Source organism: Coregonus lavaretus (assembly GCF_964263955.1).
Source record: "Coregonus lavaretus genome assembly, chromosome: 29".
NCBI lineage: Eukaryota > Metazoa > Chordata > Actinopteri > Salmoniformes > Salmonidae > Coregonus > Coregonus lavaretus.
The window spans coordinates 1,509,469-1,533,044 of record NC_140016.1 but is presented as its reverse complement, the minus strand read 5'-3'; the positions used below and the strand labels follow the sequence as shown (position 1 = coordinate 1,533,044).

General features: G+C 43.4%; 1 protein-coding gene across 1 annotated transcript; it reads left to right on the top strand.

Annotated features, from left to right (window-relative positions):
* The first annotated feature begins 33 nt into the window (after positions 1-33).
* Positions 34-22,980, top strand: LOC311105317 (dynactin subunit 4). Its single transcript, XM_084147430.1, has 13 exons — positions 34-206; positions 1,127-1,197; positions 1,672-1,850; positions 2,305-2,348; positions 2,742-2,849; positions 4,089-4,162; positions 7,370-7,482; positions 9,438-9,547; positions 9,676-9,749; positions 9,865-9,919; positions 19,301-19,408; positions 20,210-20,307; positions 21,545-22,980. Exons 1-13 carry the CDS (start codon positions 72-74, stop codon positions 21,759-21,761), a joined length of 1,386 nt encoding a protein of 461 aa, XP_084003556.1. The 5' UTR covers positions 34-71; the 3' UTR covers positions 21,762-22,980.
* Positions 22,981-23,576: the final 596 nt, after the last annotated feature.

Here is a 23,576-nt window from a genome sequence, read left to right as displayed (position 1 = left end):
ACCTGGGGGCAGCGTCGAGCAAACGACAACAGTAGGCGACGTCGACGTCGACGTAAGAAGATCAGTCAGAGATGGCGTCTCTTCTGCAGCCTGACAGGGTCCTTTACCTAGTTCACGGAGAGAAAAAGATCCGATCTCCGTTGTCTACGCTTTATTTTTGCCGGTATTGCAGTGAATTACGTTCCTTAGAATGTGTGTCTCACGAGGTAAGTGACCCAAATGTCAACACTACTGTGGCTAGCTATTGCTATCGTAGAGATATCTAGCTAGCTCCGCAGCGTTAGCGGTTTGGGAGAGTTTGGTCAACCTAGTCCAGCCCCCCCCCGTACAATATTTTATTTATTTATTATTTGTCATACCGCACGCCAATCAATATTTATTCAACAACTCTGTCGTCTGATTGGCCGTAGCCGTCTTTACTTCCGTCCTACTTTCATAATTGAGTACGTTTTATCTAGCTACTTTCATAATTGTGTACGTTTTATCTAGCTACCTAAGTTAACTGTTAGCAATCAAGCGAGACAGCTTGCCAAACAACATAATCATACAGTGTTTATTTGGTCGGTGTTCACTATGAGTTTCTTTTACTCCTATTAACAGTGACACAAATTCCCACTGGAAATACAACTAAAACCCAACAACCGTTTGAAAAACGTTTTTAATTGTTAGTTTCACAGCCTCCTAGTTAACTAGTCTGCTGTTAGCTGGCTAACGTACGCTATTCATCACCACACCCAGACAGAGCGACCACAGTGCGGTCTCAGATCTAGCAAACAGCTTTTTGAGTTTTTTTTAAAATTCTTGTGAAACATCTTATTTAGGTATCTAGCTTTTTGTAGCTATTTAGTTATAATCTATTTTCATACGTGCCACGTCAGACAGCTTCGATTCTGAACTTACACAGCCACACAACGGACAGTGACCCTCGCCCACAGAAACTCACACTTTTATTACTGAAGCTGAACCGGTATCTGTGAGGTCTCTAACGCACAGATACTGGTTCATGCTGAATCATAATGACTATTTGTGCAGTTATAACTACTAGCTAGCTACGAGGGATAGCTATGCACATTCATGTATTCCCACTAACATAGACTGTTGAATGCCGCCTCTGTTTGGTTTCCAGGTGGACTCGCATTACTGTCCAAGCTGCCTGGAGAATATGCCTTCAGCAGAGGCAAAGCTGAAGAAGAACAGGTGAGAAACATTTTCAACTGAGAATCAGCATAGACCTGTTATATACGGTCTATGGCATAGACCTATACCTTACTGTGTAGCCATTGACAATGTTCACTGCATGACTTCTCACTGCATCCAGCCTACATTTCCCAGCTATCTGTTTTGTTCTAGGAAGAGGATATTCAACCAGCTGAAAGAAAACTTCAGGTTAGGCATAGAGATTAAGTTTAGGGTTAAGGTTAGGTTTGAAGTTGCCAGGGATTAATATCCTGATATGTAACTATAGATTTTTCCCCCATCACTATTCTATATGTAATTCTATGGGGTCGAAGGTTATATTAAGGTTAGGTGTAGCCTAGTTTACATGAGGTCAGGGTTAAGGAAAGCCATAAAAGCTAGCATTGGGTCAGAGTACTGCGATTTATTTCTTCCGGTTGAATACAAACTACCTTTGTTCTAACTAGCTATACCTCCTTCCTCTGCGTGCCCCAGGTGTGCCAACTGCTTCGACTGCCCATGCTGCATGCACACTCTGTCCACCCGGGCAACCAACATCCCAGCCCCTCTTCCTGACGACCCCAGCAAGACGACCATGAAGAAGGCCTACTACTTGGCCTGTGGCTTCTGTCGCTGGACATCCAGAGACGTGGGCATGGCCGACAAGTCTGTGGGTGAGTGCCAGGCCTACCTCACTGTTGACGATGAGGGGGGGCCGATATTGGACTGTTGACTATTTACTTTTTATATTGGGCCAATGTTAGGCGTGGGGGCCAACTATTCCGTGGCTGGGTGAGTGTGAGAAGTGGCTTCAACCAAATCAAATAGCAAACCTTGCTAGTGATCATAGTTACTAAGCTACTGAAGGAAGTGCCCCCTGCATGGGTGACGAGGGGGAGATATTGAACTCACTATTGATAATAGGCCATGTTAGAATGGTTCAAATGCAAAACGAATTCATATCTTGTATGTATGGAGCTTTGCTTGGAATTGTTACTCTGAATAGAGATCTGTCCCATATCATGTAGACGTGTGCACTAGTAGCCTACGTGTCTGTTGTGTGATTTGACTTGTTGGGTGTTTTCTGGACGACTGTTGAAGTTCTTTCTTTTTGGGTCTTCACTTCAGCCAGTGGAGGATGGCAGGAGCCTGAGAACCCTCATACTCAACGGGTATGTTGCCTTCCTTTGGTCTGATCTTCAATTCAGCTAGACAACCCCAGGCTGTAGAATGCTGTGACGCTGGAAGTTGCATAGAGTCTATTGTAACTGATGCTGTATCACAAAAAAAACAAACACGGCGTGATCAACCACAAACAGCACACTCCTGATACAGGCTCCAGGCCTACATGTTGGCTTTGACCTGGCTTTCTACTATTTGGGTTCCTACTGTTAACTTACATGGTATGCTGATGATAAATCCTCTATACATGGTTCTCTGGCCTACAATTTCCCCCTTTCTGTAAGAATAATAGCACTGCATGGGGCTATCCTATGACATTCAGACTCATGGTATGTGCATTCTTCCTCCAGATACTCATGGTATTGTTGGGTATTTTCTTCCAGATCAATAAACTGATAGAGTATTACCAGCAGCTGGCCCAGCGAGAGAAACTGGACAGGGACAGGAAGAAGCTGGCCAGGAGACGACCCTACATGCCGCTGGCCTTCTCGGTACACACACACACACACACACACTCCGGCAGATAACATGCTAAGCCTTTGCACTTATCTCTGGAATACGTTAACCGGTCTCAATAACCACAGCCCAGCTCCCACCTTTATAATGAGAAACATCCTGCTTTTCATCTTTTCTTTGTTGTGATGTTTACTGCTGTGTTATTAACCTGCTGGTGGTGGGATCTGAAATTTTAACAAGGGAACTATTTCTGAATAGCGTACGTTTTGTACTGTAATGTGTTGTTCTAGTATGGTGACATTGATTTGAAATGCATGTGTAGTTCGTGTGTATGGACAGAAGCACTGGTTTAGATTAGAACCTGTGTCATACTGAAACATTGATTTCAGACCCTGTGATTGGTGAAGAGTCACTATAAGCTAGCTGCTAGCTGTGTGCTAGCTAGCTATATACTAGCCACTGCAACTGAAGAATCTTCATCTCTACCACTGATGCTTTTCTGTTGCATGTCACCAGTTACCTGCCACTAAATGTTTGCTTTACTGCTTTGGTTTCACTTGACACTGTTTTTGTCTTCTTTTCCTGAAATGTTGCTTTTTAACCCCTCCCTCCCCAGCAACACACTATTCATGTGGTGGTGAGTTGTACAACTTTGATAGTCAAACACTGTTCTCTCTCTCTCTCTCTCTCTCTCTCTCTCTCATTCTCCGTATCTCTCTCTCTCTAGTTCTCCGTATCTCTCTCTCTCTAGTTCTCCGTATCTCTCTCTCTCTAGTTCTCCGTATCTAATCTGTAACTGAGTGACCTCCCTGATCACATGAATGTCTCCTCAGGCGAAAGATATTACCAACAGCACAATAGGATACTTTATGTTGACTGGGAGGAGAGAAGCAATCCGATGCATTCTATTGCGATGTACAGTTAATGCTGGTTTAGCCTGTAGTATAGTAAAGGGTAGCAACTCCCTTCTCCCACTATTAACATAAAGGTTTCTGTTTGTGTCGTTGTTCAAACCAAATTCTTTCTCTAGATTTGGTTTATGTCTTTGGTTTCGATCACAATTTTGTTTTAGGCATTTATGCTAGTAACGTTTTCCTAATTGGATTTTTGAAAATGTGTTATTTGATAAATGCTTCCCCATCCCAGAGTACAGGGAAAAACATCAACATGTATCAGTCATCAATAGAAATGCCAGTGGTGTTCCTCTCCCATAAGTCTACCACGTGGTGTCTGCCTGTGAGTTAGCTGACGTTGTGTTGCTCTGCCGTATAAAGGAGAAGTATGGTCTGGGTACCAGACTACAGCGACAGAGGCCTGGAGCTCCTATCGCCAGTCTGGCCGGTCTTTCGTAAGTATTACATGACATTCCAAGAACGTTATTGTCCGTAAAGTACGAGTATCACATCCCCTCATGTACCATTCCTTTACTGTACATTTACATAACAAATCATGTTGTTCATGTTAGCACATCACAAATAGCCTATACAAGGGCTGGGTGCCAAATGGCACCCAATTCCCTATGTAGTGCACTACTTTTGTATAGGCTATTTGGTCAAAAGTAGTGCACGTGCAGTTTGGGAATAAAGCCATGGAGATGTGTTGGAGTTAATAAATACAACTGTCCCTGTCTCCTATAATGACCTTCACCGTGTCTGTCCCTGTCTCCTATAATGACCTTCACTGTGTCTGTCCCTGTCTCCTATAATGACCTTCACCGTGTCTGTCCCTGTCTCCTATAATGACCTTCACTGTGTCTGTCCCTGTCTCCTATAATGACCTTCACCGTGTCTGTCCCTGTCTCCTATAATGACCTTCACTGTGTCTGTCCCTGTCTCCTATAATGACCTTCACTGTGTCTGTCCCTGTCTCCTATAATGACCTTCACCGTGTCTGTCCCTGTCTCCTATAATGACCTTCACTGTGTCTGTCCCTGTCTCCTATAATGACCTTCACTGTGTCTGTCCCTGTCTCCTATAATGACCTTCACTGTGTCTGTCCCTGTCTCCTATAATGACCTTCACTGTGTCTGTCCCTGTCTCCTATAATGACCTTCACTGTGTCTGCCCCTGTCTCCTATAATGACCTTCACAGTGTCTGTCCCTGTCTCCTATAATGACCTTCACTGTGTCTGCCCCGGTCTCCTATAATGACCTTCACTGTGTCTGCCCCTGTCTCCTATAATGACCTTCACTGTGTCTGTCCCTGTCTCCTATAATGACCTTCACTGTGTCTGCCCCGGTCTCCTATAATGACCTTCACTGTGTCTGTCCCTGTCTCCTATAATGACCTTCACTGTGTCTGTCCCTGTCTCCTATAATGACCTTCACTGTGTCTGTCCCTGTCTCCTATAATGACCTTCACTGTGTCTGCCCCTGTCTCCTATAATGACCTTCACAGTGTCTGTCCCTGTCTCCTATAATGACCTTCACTGTGTCTGCCCCGGTCTCCTATAATGACCTTCACTGTGTCTGCCCCTGTCTCCTATAATGACCTTCACTGTGTCTGTCCCTGTCTCCTATAATGACCTTCACTGTCTGCCCCGGTCTCCTATAATGACCTTCACAGTGTCTGTCCCTGTCTCCTATAATGACCTTCACTGTGTCTGTCCCTGTCTCCTATAATGACCTTCACTGTGTCTGCCCCTGTCTCCTATAATGACCTTCACTGTGTCTGTCCCTGTCTCCTATAATGACCTTCACTGTGTCTGTCCCTGTCTCCTATAATGACCTTCACTGTGTCTGTCCCTGTCTCCTATAATGACCTTCACTGTGTCTGTCCCTGTCTCCTATAATGACCTTCACCGTGTCTGTCCCTGTCTCCTATAATGACCTTCACCGTGTCTGTCCCTGTCTCCTATAATGACCTTCACTGTGTCTGTCCCTGTCTCCTATAATGACCTTCACTGTGTCTGTCCCTGTCTCCTATAATGACCTTCACTGTGTCTGTCCCTGTCTCCTATAATGATCTTCACTGTGTCTGTCCCTGTCTCCTATAATGACCTTCACTGTGTCTGTCCCTGTCTCCTATAATGACCTTCACTGTGTCTGTCCCTGTCTCCTATAATGACCTTCACTGTGTCTGTCCCTGTCTCCTATAATGACCTTCACTGTGTCTGTCCCTGTCTCCTATAATGACCTTCACTGTGTCTGTCCCTGTCTCCTATAATGACCTTCACCGTGTCTGTCCCTGTCTCCTATAATGACCTTCACCGTGTCAGTCCCTGTCTCCTATAATGACCTTCACCGTGTCTGTCCCTGTTTCCTATAATGACCTTCACTGTGTCTGTCCCTGTCTCCTATAATGACCTTCACTGTGTCTGTCCCTGTCTCCTATAATGACCTTCACTGTGTCTGTCCCTGTTTCCTATAATGACCTTCACTGTGTCTGTCCCTGTTTCCTATAATGACCTTCACTGTGTCTGTCACTGTCTCCTATAATGGCTTTAAATGTGTCTGTCCCTGTCTCCTATAATGGCTTTAAATGTGTCTGTCCCTGTCTCCTATAATGACCTTCACTGTGTCTGTCCCTGTCTCCTATAATGACTTTCACCGTGTCTGTCCCTGTCTCCTATAATGACTTTCACCGTGTCTGTCCCTGTCTCCTATAATGACCTTCACTGTGTCTGTCCCTGTCTCCTATAATGACCTTCACTGTGTCTGTCCCTGTCTCCTATAATGACCTTCACTGTGTCTGTCCCTGTTTCCTATAATGACCTTCACTGTGTCTGTCCCTGTTTCCTATAATGACCTTCACTGTGTCTGTCCCTGTCTCCTATAATGGCTTTAAATGTGTCTGTCCCTGTCTCCTATAATGGCTTTAAATGTGTCTGTCCCTGTCTCCTATAATGACCTTCACTGTGTCTGTCCCTGTCTCCTATAATGACTTTCACCGTGTCTGTCCCTGTCTCCTATAATGACTTTCACCGTGTCTGTCCCTGTCTCCTATAATGACCTTCACTGTGTCTGTCCCTGTCTCCTATCATGGCCTTCACTGTGTCTGTCCCTGTCTCCTATAATGACTTTCACTGTGTCTGTCCCTGTCTCCTATAATGACCTTCACTGTGTCTGTCCCTGTCTCCTATAATGACCTTCACTGTGTCTGTCCCTGTCTCCTATAATGACCTTCACCGTGTCTGTCCCTGTCTCCTATAATGACCTTCACCGTGTCTGTCCCTGTCTCCTATAATGACCTTCACTGTGTCTGTCCCTGTCTCCTATAATGACCTTCACTGTGTCTGTCCCTGTCTCCTATAATGACCTTCACTGTGTCTGTCCCTGTCTCCTATAATGACCTTCACTGTGTCTGTCCCTGTCTCCTATAATGACCTTCACTGTGTCTGTCCGTGTCTCATATAATGACCTTCACTGTGTCTGTCCCTGTCTCCTATAATGACCTTCACTGTGTCTGTCCCTGTCTCCTATAATGACCTTCACTGTGTCTGTCCCTGTCTCCTATAATGACCTTCACCGTGTCAGTCCCTGTCTCCTATAATGACCTTCACCGTGTCTGTCCCTGTCTCCTATAATGACCTTCACCGTGTCTGTCCCTGTTCCAGTCTGAAGGAAGGTGAAGACCAGAAGGAGATGAAGATAGAGCCAGCCCAAGCCTTAGACGAGGTGGAGCCACTGCCTGAAGACTGCTACACCAGACCTATCAACCTACCAGAGGGTAAGAGATAACCACCCCTAAGCCTAAACCTAAGCCTAAACCTAAACCTAAACCCTGTCCTTGAACACTATAGAGGGTAACAATGGTCACTACTTTACAAACTAGAATCCTTAATTGAAACCATAAAAAAAGCGTTTTGCTAAAAAGCTGAGGGATTGGGGCTGGAGAAATGTAACCACTCTCAAATTAATAGACGGAGCTATGGGATGCCAGTACTGACCATCCATGTTATCAAGATTATAGTTTTAACATTGTTTTGAGGCTATACAGTGTCTGTTTACATTTTATATAGTTGAAAAACATTGGAGTAAAACAAGCTTATATTTTGGTTTCTGATAGGGTTAACTCCCTGTGTTGCCTGGTTGACCATGTTGTGTTAACCTCCCTGTGTTGCCTGGTTGACCATGTTGTGTTAACCTCCCTGTGTTGCCTGGTTGACCATGTTGTGTTAACCTCCCTGTGTTGCCTGGTTGACCATGTTGTGTTAACCTCCCTGTGTGGCCTGGTTGACCATGTTGTGTTAACCTCCCTGTGTGGCCTGGTTGACCATGTTGTGTTAACCTCCCTGTGTGGCCTGGTTGACCATGTTGTGTTAACCTCCCTGTGTGGCCTGGTTGACCATGTTGTGTTAACCTCCCTGTGTTGCCTGGTTGACCATGTTGTGTTAACCTCCCTGTGTTGCCTGGTTGACCGTGTTGTGTTAACCTCCCTGTGTTGTCTGGTTGACCATGTTGTGTTAACCTCCCTGTGTTGCCTGGTTGACCATGTTGTGTTAACCTCCCTGTGTTGCCTGGTTGACCATGTTGTGTAACCTCCCTGTGTTGCCTGGTTGACCATGTTGTGTTAACCTCCCTGTGTTGCCTGGTTGACCATGTTGTGTTAACCTCCCTGTGTTGCCTGGTTGACCATGTTGTGTTAACCTCCCTGTGTGGCCTGGTTGACCATGTTGTGTTAACCTCCCTGTGTTGCCTGGTTGACCATGTTGTGTTAACCTCCCTGTGTTGCCTGGTTGACCATGTTGTGTTAACCTCCCTGTGTTGCCTGGTTGACCATGTTGTGTTAACCTCCCTGTGTGGCCTGGTTGACCATGTTGTGTTAACCTCATGGTCTGTGTTGTGTTAACCTCATGGTCTGTGTTGTGTGTTAACCTCATGGTCTGTGTTGTGTGTTAACCTCATGGTCTGTGTTATGTGTTAACCTCATGGTCTGTGTTATGTGTTAACCTCATGGTCTGTGTTATGTGTTAACCTCATGGTCTGTGTTGTGTTAACCTCATGGTCTGTGTTGTGTTAACCTCATGGTCTGTGTTGTGTTAACCTCATGGTCTGTGTTGTGTTAACCTCAGGGTCTGTGTTGTGTTAACCTCATGGTCTGTGTTGTGTTAACCTCATGGTCTGTGTTGTGTTAACCTCAGGGTCTGTGTTGTGTTAACCTCAGGGTCTGTGTTGTGTTAACCTCATGGTCTGTGTTGTGTTAACCTCATGGTCTGTGTTGTGTTAACCTCATGGTCTGTGTTGTGTTAACCTCATGGTCTGTGTTGTGTTAACCTCATGGTCTGTGTTGTGTGTTAACCTCAGGGTCTGTGTTGTGTTAACCTCATGGTCTGTGTTGTGTTAACCTCAGGGTCTGTGTTGTGTGTTAACCTCAGGGTCTGTGTTGTGTTAACCTCATGGTCTGTGTTGTGTTAACCTCAGGGTCTGTGCTGTGTGTTAACCTCAGGGTCTGTGCTGTGTGTTAACCTCATGGTCTGTGTTGTGTTAACCTCAGGGTCTGTGTTGTGTTAACCTCATGGTCTGTGTTGTGTTAACCTCAGGGTCTGTGTTGTGTGTTAACCTCAGGGTCTGTGTTGTGTTAACCTCATGGTCTGTGTTGTGTTAACCTCAGGGTCTGTGCTGTGTGTTAACCTCAGGGTCTGTGCTGTGTGTTAACCTCATGGTCTGTGCTGTGTGTTACAGTGACCACCTTGCGTCAGCGTCTGCTGCAGCCTGACAGCCAGCCTGCCGGAGCCTCTCAGCTCCACCCCAAACACAAACACCTGCTGATCAAGCGCTCTCTGCGATGCAGGGTCTGTACATTACACAGTTCTTCACACTACTCTTCTCAGAAAGGGCATTTTACTACTATTTTATTGTTATCTTTTGCTGGCAATTTATCTTTGATTACTCATGGTAGAAATGTTGCTTTTCTTCTTAGAAATGTGAGCACAATCTGAGCAAGCCAGAATTTAACCCAACCTCAATAAAGTTCAAAATCCAGCTGGTGGCTGTGTAAGTATTGCTTAGAATCTCCTCTGTACCGGACAAATTCACCTTGTTTTCTACTCTGATTGTTGGTATTGTTGTATTGTTTCTCAGTAAAGTGATGTAATTTTCAATCCTAAAGGAGTTACATCCCTGAAGTCAGAATCATGTCCATTCCAAACCTGCGCCTCCAAAAGGCAAGTCAATTATTCAAGTATCGGAACAGGCCCCAAAACATGTTTGAAGACATCCTGTGTCACATGTTGTCTGTAGGGGAACAGAATGACTTACAGTATGAGTGGTATCATGTTGTCTGTAGGGGAACAGAATGACTTACAGTATGAGTGGTATCATGTTGTCTGTAGGGGAACTGAATGACTTACAGTATGAGTGGTATCATGTTGTCTGTAGGGGAACAGAATGACTTACAGTATGAGTGGTATCATGTTGTCTGTAGGGGAACAGAATGACTTACAGTATGAGTGGTATCATGTTGTCTGTAGGGGAACAGAATGACTTACAGTATGAGTGGTATCATGTTGTCTGTAGGGGAACAGAATGACTTACAGTATGAGTGGTATCATGTTGTCTGTAGGGGAACAGAATGACTTACAGTATGAGTGGTATCATGTTGTCTGTAGGGGAACAGAATGACTTACAGTGTGAGTGGTATCATGTTGTCTGTAGGGGAACAGAATGACTTACAGTATGAGTGGTATCATGTCTGTAGGGGAACTGAATGACTTACAGTATGAGTGGTATCATGTTGTCTGTAGGGGAACAGAATGACTTACAGAATGAGTGGTATCATGTTGTCTGTAGGGGAACAGAATGACTTACAGTGTGAGTGGTATCATGTTATCTGTAGGGGAACAGAATGACTTACAGTATGAGTGGTATCATGTCTGTAGGGGAACAGAATGACTTACAGTATGAGTGGTATCATGTTGTCTGTAGGGGAACAGAATGACTTACAGTATGAGTGGTATCGTGTTGTCTGAAGGGGAACAGAATGACTTACAGTGTGAGTGGTATCATGTTGTCTGTAGGGGAACAGAATGACTTACAGTGTGAGTGGTATCATGTTGTCTGTAGGGGAACAGAATGACTTACAGTGTGAGTGGTATCATGTCTGAAGGGGAACAGAATGACTTACAGTATGAGTGGTATCATGTCTGAAGGGGAACAGAATGACTTACAGTATGAGTGGTATCATGTCTGTAGGGGAACAGAATGACTTACAGTATGAGTGGTATCATGTCTGTAGGGGAACAGAATGACTTACAGTATGAGTGGTATCATGTTGTCTGTAGGGGAACAGAATGACTTACAGTATGAGTGGTATCATGTTGTCTGTAGGGGAACAGAATGACTTACAGTATGAGTGGTATCATGTCTGTAGGGGAACAGAATGACTTACAGTATGAGTGGTATCATGTCTGTAGGGGAACAGAATGACTTACAGTATGAGTGGTATCATGTTGTCTGTAGGGGAACAGAATGACTTACAGTATGAGTGGTATCATGTTGTCTGTAGGGGAACAGAATGACTTACAGTATGAGTGGTATCATGTTGTCTGTAGGGGAACAGAATGACTTACAGTGTGAGTGGTATCATGTCTGTAGGGGAACAGAATGACTTACAGTATGAGTGGTATCATGTCTGTAGGGGAACAGAATGACTTACAGTATGAGTGGTATCATGTCTGTAGGGGAACAGAATGACTTACAGTATGAGTGGTATCATGTTGTCTGTAGGGGAACAGAATGACTTACAGTATGAGTGGTATCATGTTGTCTGTAGGGGAACAGAATGACTTACAGTGTGAGTGGTATCATTTCTGTAGGGGAACACAATGACGTACAGTATGAGTGGTATCATGTTGTCTGTAGGGGAACAGAATGACTTACAGTATGAGTGGTATCATGTTGTCTGTAGGGGAACAGAATGACTTACAGTATGAGTGGTATCATGTTGTCTGAAGGGGAACAGAATGACTTACAGTGTGAGTGGTATCATGTTGTCTGTAGGGGAACAGAATGTCTTAGTGTGAGTGGTATCATGTCTGTAGGGGAACAGAATGACTTACAGTATGAGTGGTATCATGTCTGTAGGGGAACAGAATGACTTACAGTATGAGTGGTATCATGTCTGTAGGGGAACAGAATGACTTACAGTATGAGTGGTATCATGTTGTCTGTAGGGGAACATAATGACTTACAGTATGAGTGGTATCATGTCTGTAGGGGAACAGAATGACTTACAGTATGAGTGGTATCATGTTGTCTGAAGGGGAACAGAATGACTTACAGTATGAGTGGTATCATGTCTGTAGGGGAACAGAATGACTTACAGTATGAGTGGTATCATGTTGTCTGTAGGGGAACAGAATGACTTACAGTATGAGTGGTATCATGTTGTCTGTAGGGGAACAGAATGACTTACAGTATGAGTGGTATCATGTTGTCTGTAGGGGAACAGAATGACTTACAGTATGAGTGGTATCATGTTGTCTGTAGGGGAACATAATGACTTACAGTATGAGTGGTATCATGTTGTCTGTAGGGGAACAGAATGACTTACAGTATGAGTGGTATCATGTTGTCTGTAGGGGAACAGAATGACTTACAGTATGAGTGGTATCATGTCTGTAGGGGAACAGAATGACTTACAGTATGAGTGGTATCATGTTGTCTGTAGGGGAACAGAATGACTTACAGTATGAGTGGTATCATGTCTGTAGGGGAACAGAATGACTTACAGTATGAGTGGTATCATGTCTGTAGGGGAACAGAATGACTTACAGTATGAGTGGTATCATGTCTGTAGGGGAACAGAATGACTTACAGTATGAGTGGTATCGTGTTGTCTGAAGGGGAACAGAATGACTTACAGTGTGAGTGGTATCATGTTGTCTGTAGGGGAACAGAATGACTTATAGTATGAGTGGTATCATGTTATCTGTAGGGGAACAGAATGACTTACAGTGTGAGTGGTATCATGTTGTCTGTAGGGGAACAGAATGACTTACAGTATGAGTGGTATCATGTCTGTAGGGGAACATAATGACTTACAGTGTGAGTGGTATCATTTCTGTAGGGGAACAGAATGACTTACAGTATGAGTGGTATCATGTTGTCTGTAGGGGAACTGAATGACTTACAGTATGAGTGGTATCATGTTGTCTGTAGGGGAACAGAATGACTTACAGTATGAGTGGTATCATGTTGTCTGTAGGGGAACAGAATGACTTACAGTATGAGTGGTATCATGTTGTCTGTAGGGGAACAGAATGACTTACAGTATGAGTGGTATCATGTCTGTAGGGGAACATAATGACTTACAGTGTGAGTGGTATCATGTCTGTAGGGGAACAGAATGACTTACAGTATGAGTGGTATCATTTCTGTAGGGGAACAGAATGACTTACAGTATGAGTGGTATAATTTCTGTAGGGGAACAGAATGACTTACAGTATGAGTGGTATCATGTTGTCTGTAGGGGAACATAATGACTTACAGTTCGAGTGGTATCATGTCTGTAGGGGAACAGAATGACTTACAGTATGAGTGGTATCATGTTGTCTGTAGGGGAACAGAATGACTTACAGTGTGAGTGGTATCATGTCTGTAGGGGAACAGAATGACTTACAGTATGAGTGGTATCATGTTGTCTGTAGGGGGAACAGAATGACTTACAGTGTGAGTGGTATCATGTCTGTAGGGGAACAGAATGACTTACAGTATGAGTGGTATCATGTTGTCTGTAGGGGAACAGAATGACTTACAGTATGAGTGGTATCATGTCTGTAGGGGAACAGAATAACTTACAGTATGAGTGGTATCATGTCTGTAGGGGAACAGAATGACTTACAGTATGAGTGGTATCATGTTGTCTGTAGGGGAACAGAATGACTTACAGTATGAGTGGTATCATGTTGTCTGTAGGGGAACAGAATGACTTACAGTGTGAGTGGTATCATGTCTGTAGGGGAACAGAATGACTTACAGTATGAGTGGTATCATGTTGTCTGTAGGGGAACAGAATGACTTACAGTATGAGTGGTATCATGTCTGTAGGGGAACAGAATGACTTACAGTATGAGTGGTATCATGTCTGTAGGGGAACAGAATGACTTACAGTATGAGTGGTATCATGTTGTCTGTAGGGGAACAGAATGACTTACAGTATGAGTGGTATCATGTTGTCTGTAGGGGAACAGAATGACTTACAGTATGAGTGGTATCATGTCTGTAGGGGAACAGAATGACTTACAGTATGAGTGGTATCATGTCTGTAGGGGAACAGAATGACTTACAGTATGAGTGGTATCATGTTGTCTGTAGGGGAACAGAATGACTTACAGTATGAGTGGTATCATGTCTGTAGGGGAACAGAATGACTTACAGTATGAGTGGTATCATGTTGTCTGTAGGGGAACAGAATGACTTATAGTATGAGTGGTATCATGTTGTCTGTAGGGGAACAGAATGACTTACAGTATGTGTGGTATCATGTTGTCTGTAGGGGAACAGAATGACTTACAGTATGAGTGGTATCATGTTGTCTGTACGGGAACAGAATGACTTACAGTGTGAGTGGTATCATTTCTGTAGGGGAACAGAATGACTTACAGTATGAGTGGTATCATGTTGTCTGTAGGGGAACAGAATGACTTACAGTATGAGTGGTATCATGTTGTCTGAAGGGGAACAGAATGACTTACAGTGTGAGTGGTATCATGTTGTCTGTAGGGGAACAGAATGACTTAGTGTGAGTGGTATCATGTCTGTAGGGGAACAGAATGACTTACAGTATGAGTGGTATCATGTTGTCTGTAGGGGAACAGAATGACTTACAGTATGAGTGGTATCATGTTGTCTGTAGGGGAACAGAATGACTTACAGTATGAGTGGTATAATGTCTGTAGGGGAACAGAATGACTTACAGTATGAGTGGTATCATGTTGTCTGTAGGGGAACAGAATGACTTACAGTATGAGTGGTATCATGTTGTCTGTAGGGGAACAGAATGACTTACAGTATGAGTGGTATCATGTTGTCTGTAGGGGAACAGAATGACTTACAGTATGAGTGGTATCATGTTGTCTGTAGGGGAACAGAATGACTTACAGTATGAGTGGTATCATGTTGTCTGTAGGGGAACAGAATGACTTACAGTATGAGTGGTATCATGTTGTCTGTAGGGGAACAGAATGACTTACAGTATGAGTGGTATCATGTTGTCTGTAGGGGAACAGAATGACTTACAGTATGAGTGGTATCATGTTGTCTGTAGGGGAACAGAATGACTTACAGTATGAGTGGTATCATGTTGTCTGTAGGGGAACAGAATGACTTACAGTATGAGTGGTATCATGTCTGTTCATGTCTGTAGGGTAACAGAATGACTTACAGTATGAGTGGTATCATGTTGTCTGTAGGGGAACAGAATGACTTACAGTATGAGTGGTATCATGTTGTCTGTAGGGGAACAGAATGACTTACAGTATGAGTGGTATCATGTTGTCTGTAGGGGAACAGAATGACTTACAGTATGAGTGGTATCATGTTGTCTGTAGGGGAACAGAATGACTTACAGTATGAGTGGTATCATGTTGTCTGTAGGGGAACAGAATGACTTACAGTATGAGTGGTATCATGTCTGAAGGGGAACAGAATGACTTACAGTATGAGTGTTATCATGTCTGTTCATGTCTGTAGGGTAACAGAATGACTTACAGTGTGAGTGGTATCATGTTGTCTGTAGGGGAACAGAATGACTTACAGTATGAGTGGTATCATGTTGTCTGTAGGGGAACAGAATGACTTAGTGTGAGTGGTATCATGTCTGTAGGGGAACAGAATGACTTACAGTATGAGTGGTATCATGTTGTCTGTAGGGGAACAGAATGACTTACAGTATGAGTGGTATCATGTCTGTATGGGAACAGAATGACTTACAGTATGAGTGGTATCATGTTGTCTGTAGGGGAACAGAATGACTTACAGTATGAGTGGTATCATGTTGTCTGTAGGGGAACAGAATGACTTACAGCATGAGTGGTATCATGTTGTCTGTAGGGGAACAGAATGACTTACAGTATGAGTGGTATCATGTCCGTAGGGGAACAGAATGACTTACAGTATGAGTGGTATCATGTTGTCTGTAGGGGAACAGAATGACTTACAGTATGAGTGGTATCATGTTGTCTGTAGGGGAACAGAATGACTTACAGTATTAGTGGTATCATGTCTGTAGGGGAACAGAATGACTTACAGTGTGAGTGGTATCATGTCTGTAGGGGAACAGAATGACTTACAGTATGAGTGGTATCATGTTGTCTGTAGGGGAACAGAATGACTTACAGTATGAGTGGTATCATGTTGTCTGTAGGGGAACAGAATGACTTACAGTATGAGTGGTATCATGTTGTCTGTAGGGGAACAGAATGACTTACAGTATGAGTGGTATCATGTTGTCTGTAGGGGAACAGAATGACTTACAGTATGAGTTGTATCATGTTGTCTGTAGGGGAACAAAATGACTTACAGTATGAGTGGTATCATGTTGTCTGTAGGGGAACAGAATGACTTACAGTATGAGTGGTATCATGTCTGTAGGGGAACAGAATGACTTACAGTATGAGTGGTATCATGTTGTCTGAAGGGGAACAGAATGACTTACAGTATGAGTGGTATCATGTTGTCTGTAGGGGAACAGAATGACTTACAGTATGAGTGGTATCATGTTGTCTGTAGGGGAACAGAATGACTTACAGTATGAGTGGTATCATGTTGTCAATAGGGGAACAGAATGACTTACAGTATGAGTGGTATCATGTTGTCTGTAGGGGAACAGAATGACTTACAGTATGAGTGGTATCATGTTGTCTATAGGGGAACAGAATGACTTACAGTATGAGTGGTATAATGTTGTCTGTAGGGGAACAGAATGACTTACAGTATGAGTGGTATCATGTTGTCTGTAGGGGAACAGAATGACTTACAGTATGAGTGGTATCATGTCTGTAGGGGAACAGAATGACTTACAGTATGAGTGGTATCATGTTGTCTATAGGGGAACAGAATGACTTACAGTGTGAGTGGTATCATGTCTGTAGGGGAACATAATGACTTACAGTATGAGTGGTATCATGTTGTCTATAGGGGAACAGAATGACTTACAGTATGAGTGGTATCATGTTGTCTGTAGGGGAACAGAATGACTTACAGTGTGAGTGGTATCATGTCTGTAGGGGAACAGAATGACTTACAGTATGAGTGGTATCATGTTGTCTATAGGGGAACAGAATGACTTACAGTATGAGTGGTATCATGTTGTCTATAGGGGAACAGAATGACTTACAGTATGAGTGGTATCATGTCTGTAGGGGAACAGAATGACTTACAGTATGAGTGGTATCATGTTGTCTATAGGGGAACAGAATGACTTACAGTATGAGTGGTATCATGTTGTCTGTAGGGGAACAGAATGACTTACAGTGTGAGTGGTATCATGTCTGTAGGGGAACAGAATGACTTACAGTATGAGTGGTATCATGTTGTCTGTAGGGGAACTGAATGACTTACAGTATGAGTGGTATCATGTTGTCTGTAGGGGAACAGAATGACTTACAGTATGAGTGGTATCATGTTGTCTGTAGGGGAACAGAATGACTTACAGTATGAGTGGTATCATGTTGTCTGTAGGGGAACAGAATGACTTACAGTATGAGTGGTATCATGTTGTATGTAGGGGAACAGAATGACTTACAGTATGAGTGGTATCATGTTGTCTGTAGGGGAACAGAATGACTTACAGTATGAGTGGTATCATGTCTGTAGGGGAACAGAATGACTTACAGTATGAGTGGTATCATGTTGTCTGTAGGGGAACAGAATGACTTACAGTATGAGTGGTATCATGTCTGTAGGGGAACAGAATGACTTACAGTATGAGTGGTATCATGTTGTCTGTAGGGGAACAGAATGACTTACAGTATGAGTGGTATCATGTTGTCTGTAGGGGAACAGAATGACTTACAGTATGAGTGGTATCATGTTGTCTGTAGGGGAACAGAATGACTTACAGTATGAGTGGTATCATGTTGTCTGTAGGGGAACAGAATGACTTACAGTATGAGTTGTATCATGTTGTCTGTAGGGGAACAGAATGACTTACAGTATGAGTGGTATCATGTTGTCTGTAGGGGAACAGAATGACTTACAGTATGAGTGGTATCATGTCTGTAGGGGAACAGAATGACTTACAGTATGAGTGGTATCATGTTGTCTGAAGGGGAACAGAATGACTTACAGTATGAGTGGTATCATGTTGTCTGTAGGGGAACAGAATGACTTACAGTATGAGTGGTATCATGTTGTCTGTAGGGGAACTGAATGACTTACAGTATGAGTGGTATCATGTCTGTAGGGGAACAGAATGACTTACAGTGTGAGTGGTATCATGTTGTCTATAGGGGAACAGAATGACTTACAGTATGAGTTGTATCATGTTGTCTGTAGGGGAACAGAATGACTTACAGTATGAGTGGTATCATGTTGTCTATAGGGGAACAGAATGACTTACAGTATGAGTGGTATCATGTTGTCTGTAGGGGAACAGAATGACTTACAGTATGAGTGGTATCATGTTGTCTGTAGGGGAACAGAATGACTTACAGTGTGAGTGGTATCATGTCTGTAGGGGAACAGAATGACTTACAGTATGAGTGGTATCATGTTGTCTGTAGGGGAACTGAATGACTTACAGTATGAGTGGTATCATGTTGTCTGTAGGGGAACAGAATGACTTACAGTATGAGTGGTATCATGTTGTCTGTAGGGGAACAGAATGACTTACAGTATGAGTGGTATCATGTTGTCTGTAGGGGAACAGAATGACTTACAGTGTGAGTGGTATCATGTCTGTAGGGGAACAGAATGACTTACAGTATGAGTGGTATCATGTTGTCTGTAGGGGAACAGAATGACTTACAGTATGAGTGGTATCATGTTGTCTATAGGGGAACAGAATGACTTACAGTATGAGTGGTATCATGTTGTCTGTAGGGGAACTGAATGACTTACAGTGTGAGTGGTATCATGTTGTCTGTAGGGGAACAGAATGACTTACAGTATGAGTGGTATCATGTTGTCTGTAGGGGAACAGAATGACTTACAGTATGAGTGGTATCATGTCTGTAGGGGAACAGAATGACTTACAGTATGAGTGGTATCATGTTGTCTATAGGGGAACAGAATGACTTACAGTATGAGTGGTATCATGTTGTCTGTAGGGGAACATAATGACTTACAGTATGAGTGGTATCATGTTGTCTGTAGGGGAACAGAATGACTTGCAGTATGAGTGGTATCATGTTGTCTATAGGGGAACAGAATGACTTACAGTATGAGTGGTATCATGTTGTCTATAGGGGAACAGAATGACTTACAGTATGAGTGATATCATGTTGTCTGTAGGGGAACAGAATGACTTACAGTATGAGTGGTATCATGTTGTCTATAGGGGAACAGAATGACTTACAGTATGAGTGGTATCATGTTGTCTGTAGGAGTGCCAGGTGCTGCTGACCCTGACCAACCCAGTGGAGAATATTACCCACGTCACCCTGGTGGGCTGTGAGGAGGGAGACCCAGAGGACATCAACAGCACTGCTAAGGTACTGCTGACTAGCTACCTGTAATTTACCAAAGTTAACGGAATCATCATTTAATTTTGGTAATCAACAGATTACCAAAGTTGCGCTAGAAAATATATGGCAATTTTATTTATACTTGAGTAAAAAAAATATAAAATGTATTCCTATATAGTGTTAATTTTTTTAATCTGTGTCCACAAAATTTCTAGTTGATAGACCATATGGTTCAAGAGAAAATTGGTGTAATTCATGAAAAAGCATCTAATCAACAATGGCATTATTTTCCCTCAGCAACTCTTCCAACTATTGACTTTTTGCGACCAATTTGACCACAAAACATTGACAGCAAATACCATATTGACATCGGAAAATACATATAAAGTGTGTAAAAACATCTGAAGGATATTTCATGCTGAAATCCTCATATTAAACACCAATGGTATTCATTAAGTAGATGTTTTATATTAGGATGTTTTACAGCTTTGTCATTCTGTTTTCTATTTTAAAATCATCTTATTTAATGATATTGTGATAAGGCCACCCAGAGGACCAGACATTATTACAGACACCTGGAGGATCCAAAAGGGCCACTAGATGTCAGAGGACCAGACATTATTACAGACACCCGGAGGATCCAAAAGGGCCACTAGATGTCTTGTTATAGATTACAGAAAATCCTTCTACGATACCAAAATTCTGGTAGTTTACTGGTAAATCTAAGAAGTTTATCAGTAATATACCCTCCCTTTGCAACCCTACTGCTGACCTTTCACCCCTGACCTCTGTTGTTGATGTTATTGATGATGATGATCTTGTTTATAGGTGATGGTTCCTACCAAGAAGTTGGTCCTGGCAGGGAAGGATGCGGCAGCAGAATACGATGAGTTGGCTGAGCCTCATGACTTCCAGGACGACCCAGAGTAAGACACACATTGGTACACACACACACACACACACAGGTACACACACAGGTACACACACAGGTACACACACAGGTACACACACACTGGTACACACACACACACACACACACACACTGGTACACACACACACACTCTGATATACACACACACACACAGGTACACACACACACTGGTACACACACACACAGGTACACACACACACACACACACACACACACACACACACACACACACACACACACACACACACACACTGGTACACACACACACTGGTACACACACACACACACACACACACTGGTACACACACACACACACTGGTACACACACACACTGGTACACACACACTGGTACACACACACACACACTGGTACACACACACACACACACTGGTACAGACACTGGTACACACACACACACACACACACACACTGGTACACACACACACACACACTGGTACACACACACACTGGTACACACACACACACACACTGGTACACACTCACTGGTACACACACACACACACACACACACACACTGGTACACACACACACACACACTGGTACACACACACACTGGTACACACACTGGTACACACACACACACACACACACACACACACACTGGTACACACACACACACACACACACACACTGGTACACACACACACACACACACACACACTGGTACACACACACACACACACACACACACTGGTACAGACACTGGTACACACACACACACACACACTGGTACACACACACACACACACACACACACTGGTACAGACACTGGTACACACACACACACACACACTGGTACACACACACTGGTACACACACACACACACACACACACTGGTACACACACACTGGTACACACACACACTGGTACACACACACACACACACACACTGGTACAGACACTGGTACACACACACACACACTGGTACACACTCACTGGTACACACACACACACACACACACACACACACACACACACACACACACACACACTGGTACACACACACACACACTGGTACACACACACACACTGGTACACACACTGGTACACACACACACACACACTGGTACACACAGTCTTAAGTGGCAGAACTGAGGAGAAAGAATATTAGCTCTAGTTTAAACTAGTGGACTATAAAGGGAACAGGGTGACATTTGAGCTCTGCCCCTGGTCTGCTAACCTTCCCTCTCTGCTCCTGTCTCCTCTCCAGCGTGGTGGCCTTCAGGAAATCCAATAAGATCGGTTTCTTCATCAAGGTGGTCCCTCAGCGCGAGGAGGACGGTGACGTCACCGTGTCCTTTAAGATCCGTCACGACTTCCGCAACTTGGCGACTCCCATAAGGCCGAGCGAGGAGGGCGACGCCCCCACTGAGGCCGTCTGGCTCACACACCACGTAGAGCTCAGCCTGGGGCCGCTCGTAGCATGAGGAGGTTACACACACTGACACACACACAACGTAGAATACACACATGTAAACAGAAACACAAAATACACATATACACTGAGTGTACAAAACATTAAGAACACCTGCTCTTTCCATGACATAGACTGACCAGGTGAATCCAGGTGAAAGCTATGGTCCCTTATTGATGTCACTTGTTAAATCCACTTCAATCAGTGTAGATGAAGGGGAGGAGACAGGTTAAAGAAGGATTTTTAAGCCTTGAGACAATTGAGACATGGATTGTGTATGTGTGTCATTCAGAGGGTGAATGGGCAAGACAAAAGATTTAAGTGCCTTTTAAACGGGGTATGGTGGTAATAGGTGCCAGGAGCACCGGTTTGTGTCAAGAAACTGCAACGCTGCTGGGTTTTTCACGCTCAACAGTTTCCCATGTGTTTCAAGAATGGTCCACCACCCAAAGGACATCCAGCCGACTTGACGCAACTGTGGGAAGCATTGGAGTCATGACACGACGAATTGAGGCTGTTCTGAGGGCATAAGGTTCCTAATGTTTGGTATACTCAGAATATATAATAGAACAGTGGAGAGAGAGAGAGAACAACACACTAACCGATATACAACAGACAAACACACACACACACACACACACTGTACATGCATTGGATCACATATCTCACACACACACTCGACTTGCACACTTCTCTGTACCACCAAGCAGTTCCGGAGATCCTTTCCTGCTTCACGCTTCAACTTAGGCATTGTCTTCATCCTCCTCCTCCTCCTCCTCCTCCTGAGGATGAAGAGTATTTACCTGCATGCTATGCCAGGCTACATCTAATAATAAGCGTCTCTAAGGCGACGGCATCAGTGTCATTTACTGTACTCTGGGTTGAAGGTAGGGTGAGACTAAGAAGTGAGTTGTTATTTTTGCTGTTGTTTTCAGTGCTAAAGTCAGTCAGTTATTCTATTAGCAGTCTTAAGAGTAGTGAGACCTGTAAAGGAGCTCTGCAGCGGTAAGATATATATATTACTTAAAAACACTATCGATCAATCATACATTTTTTAAATTAAAATGTAAAGTATGTATTCATTGGATGGTTTCTACTGAAGATGCGACCAACGGTGGCTGGTAGCTGTGTATTGCCATTCACTGGCACCATTTTGATTTGTTGTCTCTGTGTGAAAGTCTGGAAGGAATTCCTCCTCGGTTAAACTGTACTGGCTAATAAAAGAATGTCCGAAAAACTCCTTGTGTTATTGTGTTAATGGAGAGGCGTAGAAGGCAAGGGGCTCAATCCCGACGAGGACCAGCCAACCAAAAAATCACGAGCCCAACTCTCTCACAATTTAAAAACTTGATACTTTATTTCTCTAATTTGAGTTAAAATCATGACTTTTCAGCTGACAATGGCCTTTATCAGAATCATTGTATTGTTTTTTTACCTTTTGATTTGTATATTATTTATTTATTGTATTTCTTTAAGAAACTGTAGTCAAATCAATTTGCCTTCGTCATTTAGTGCATGTCGACTGTGCCACCACAAGGGGGAGCTGTGGGGCTTTTTTTTATATGGTTTAATGGCATGCTACATCCTGTAGATGGCAGCCTTGAGTCACTGTCAACAGTGTGACAGGTAGAAGATAGCCCTATTTGGTAAAAGACCAAGTCCATATTATGGCAAGAACAGCTCAAATAAGCAAAGAGAAATGACAGTCCATCATTACTTTAAGACATGAAGGTCAGTCAATACGAAAAATGTCAAGAACTTTGAAAGTTTATTCAAACGCAGTTGCAAAAAACATCAAGCGCTGTGATGAAACTGGCTCTCATGAGGA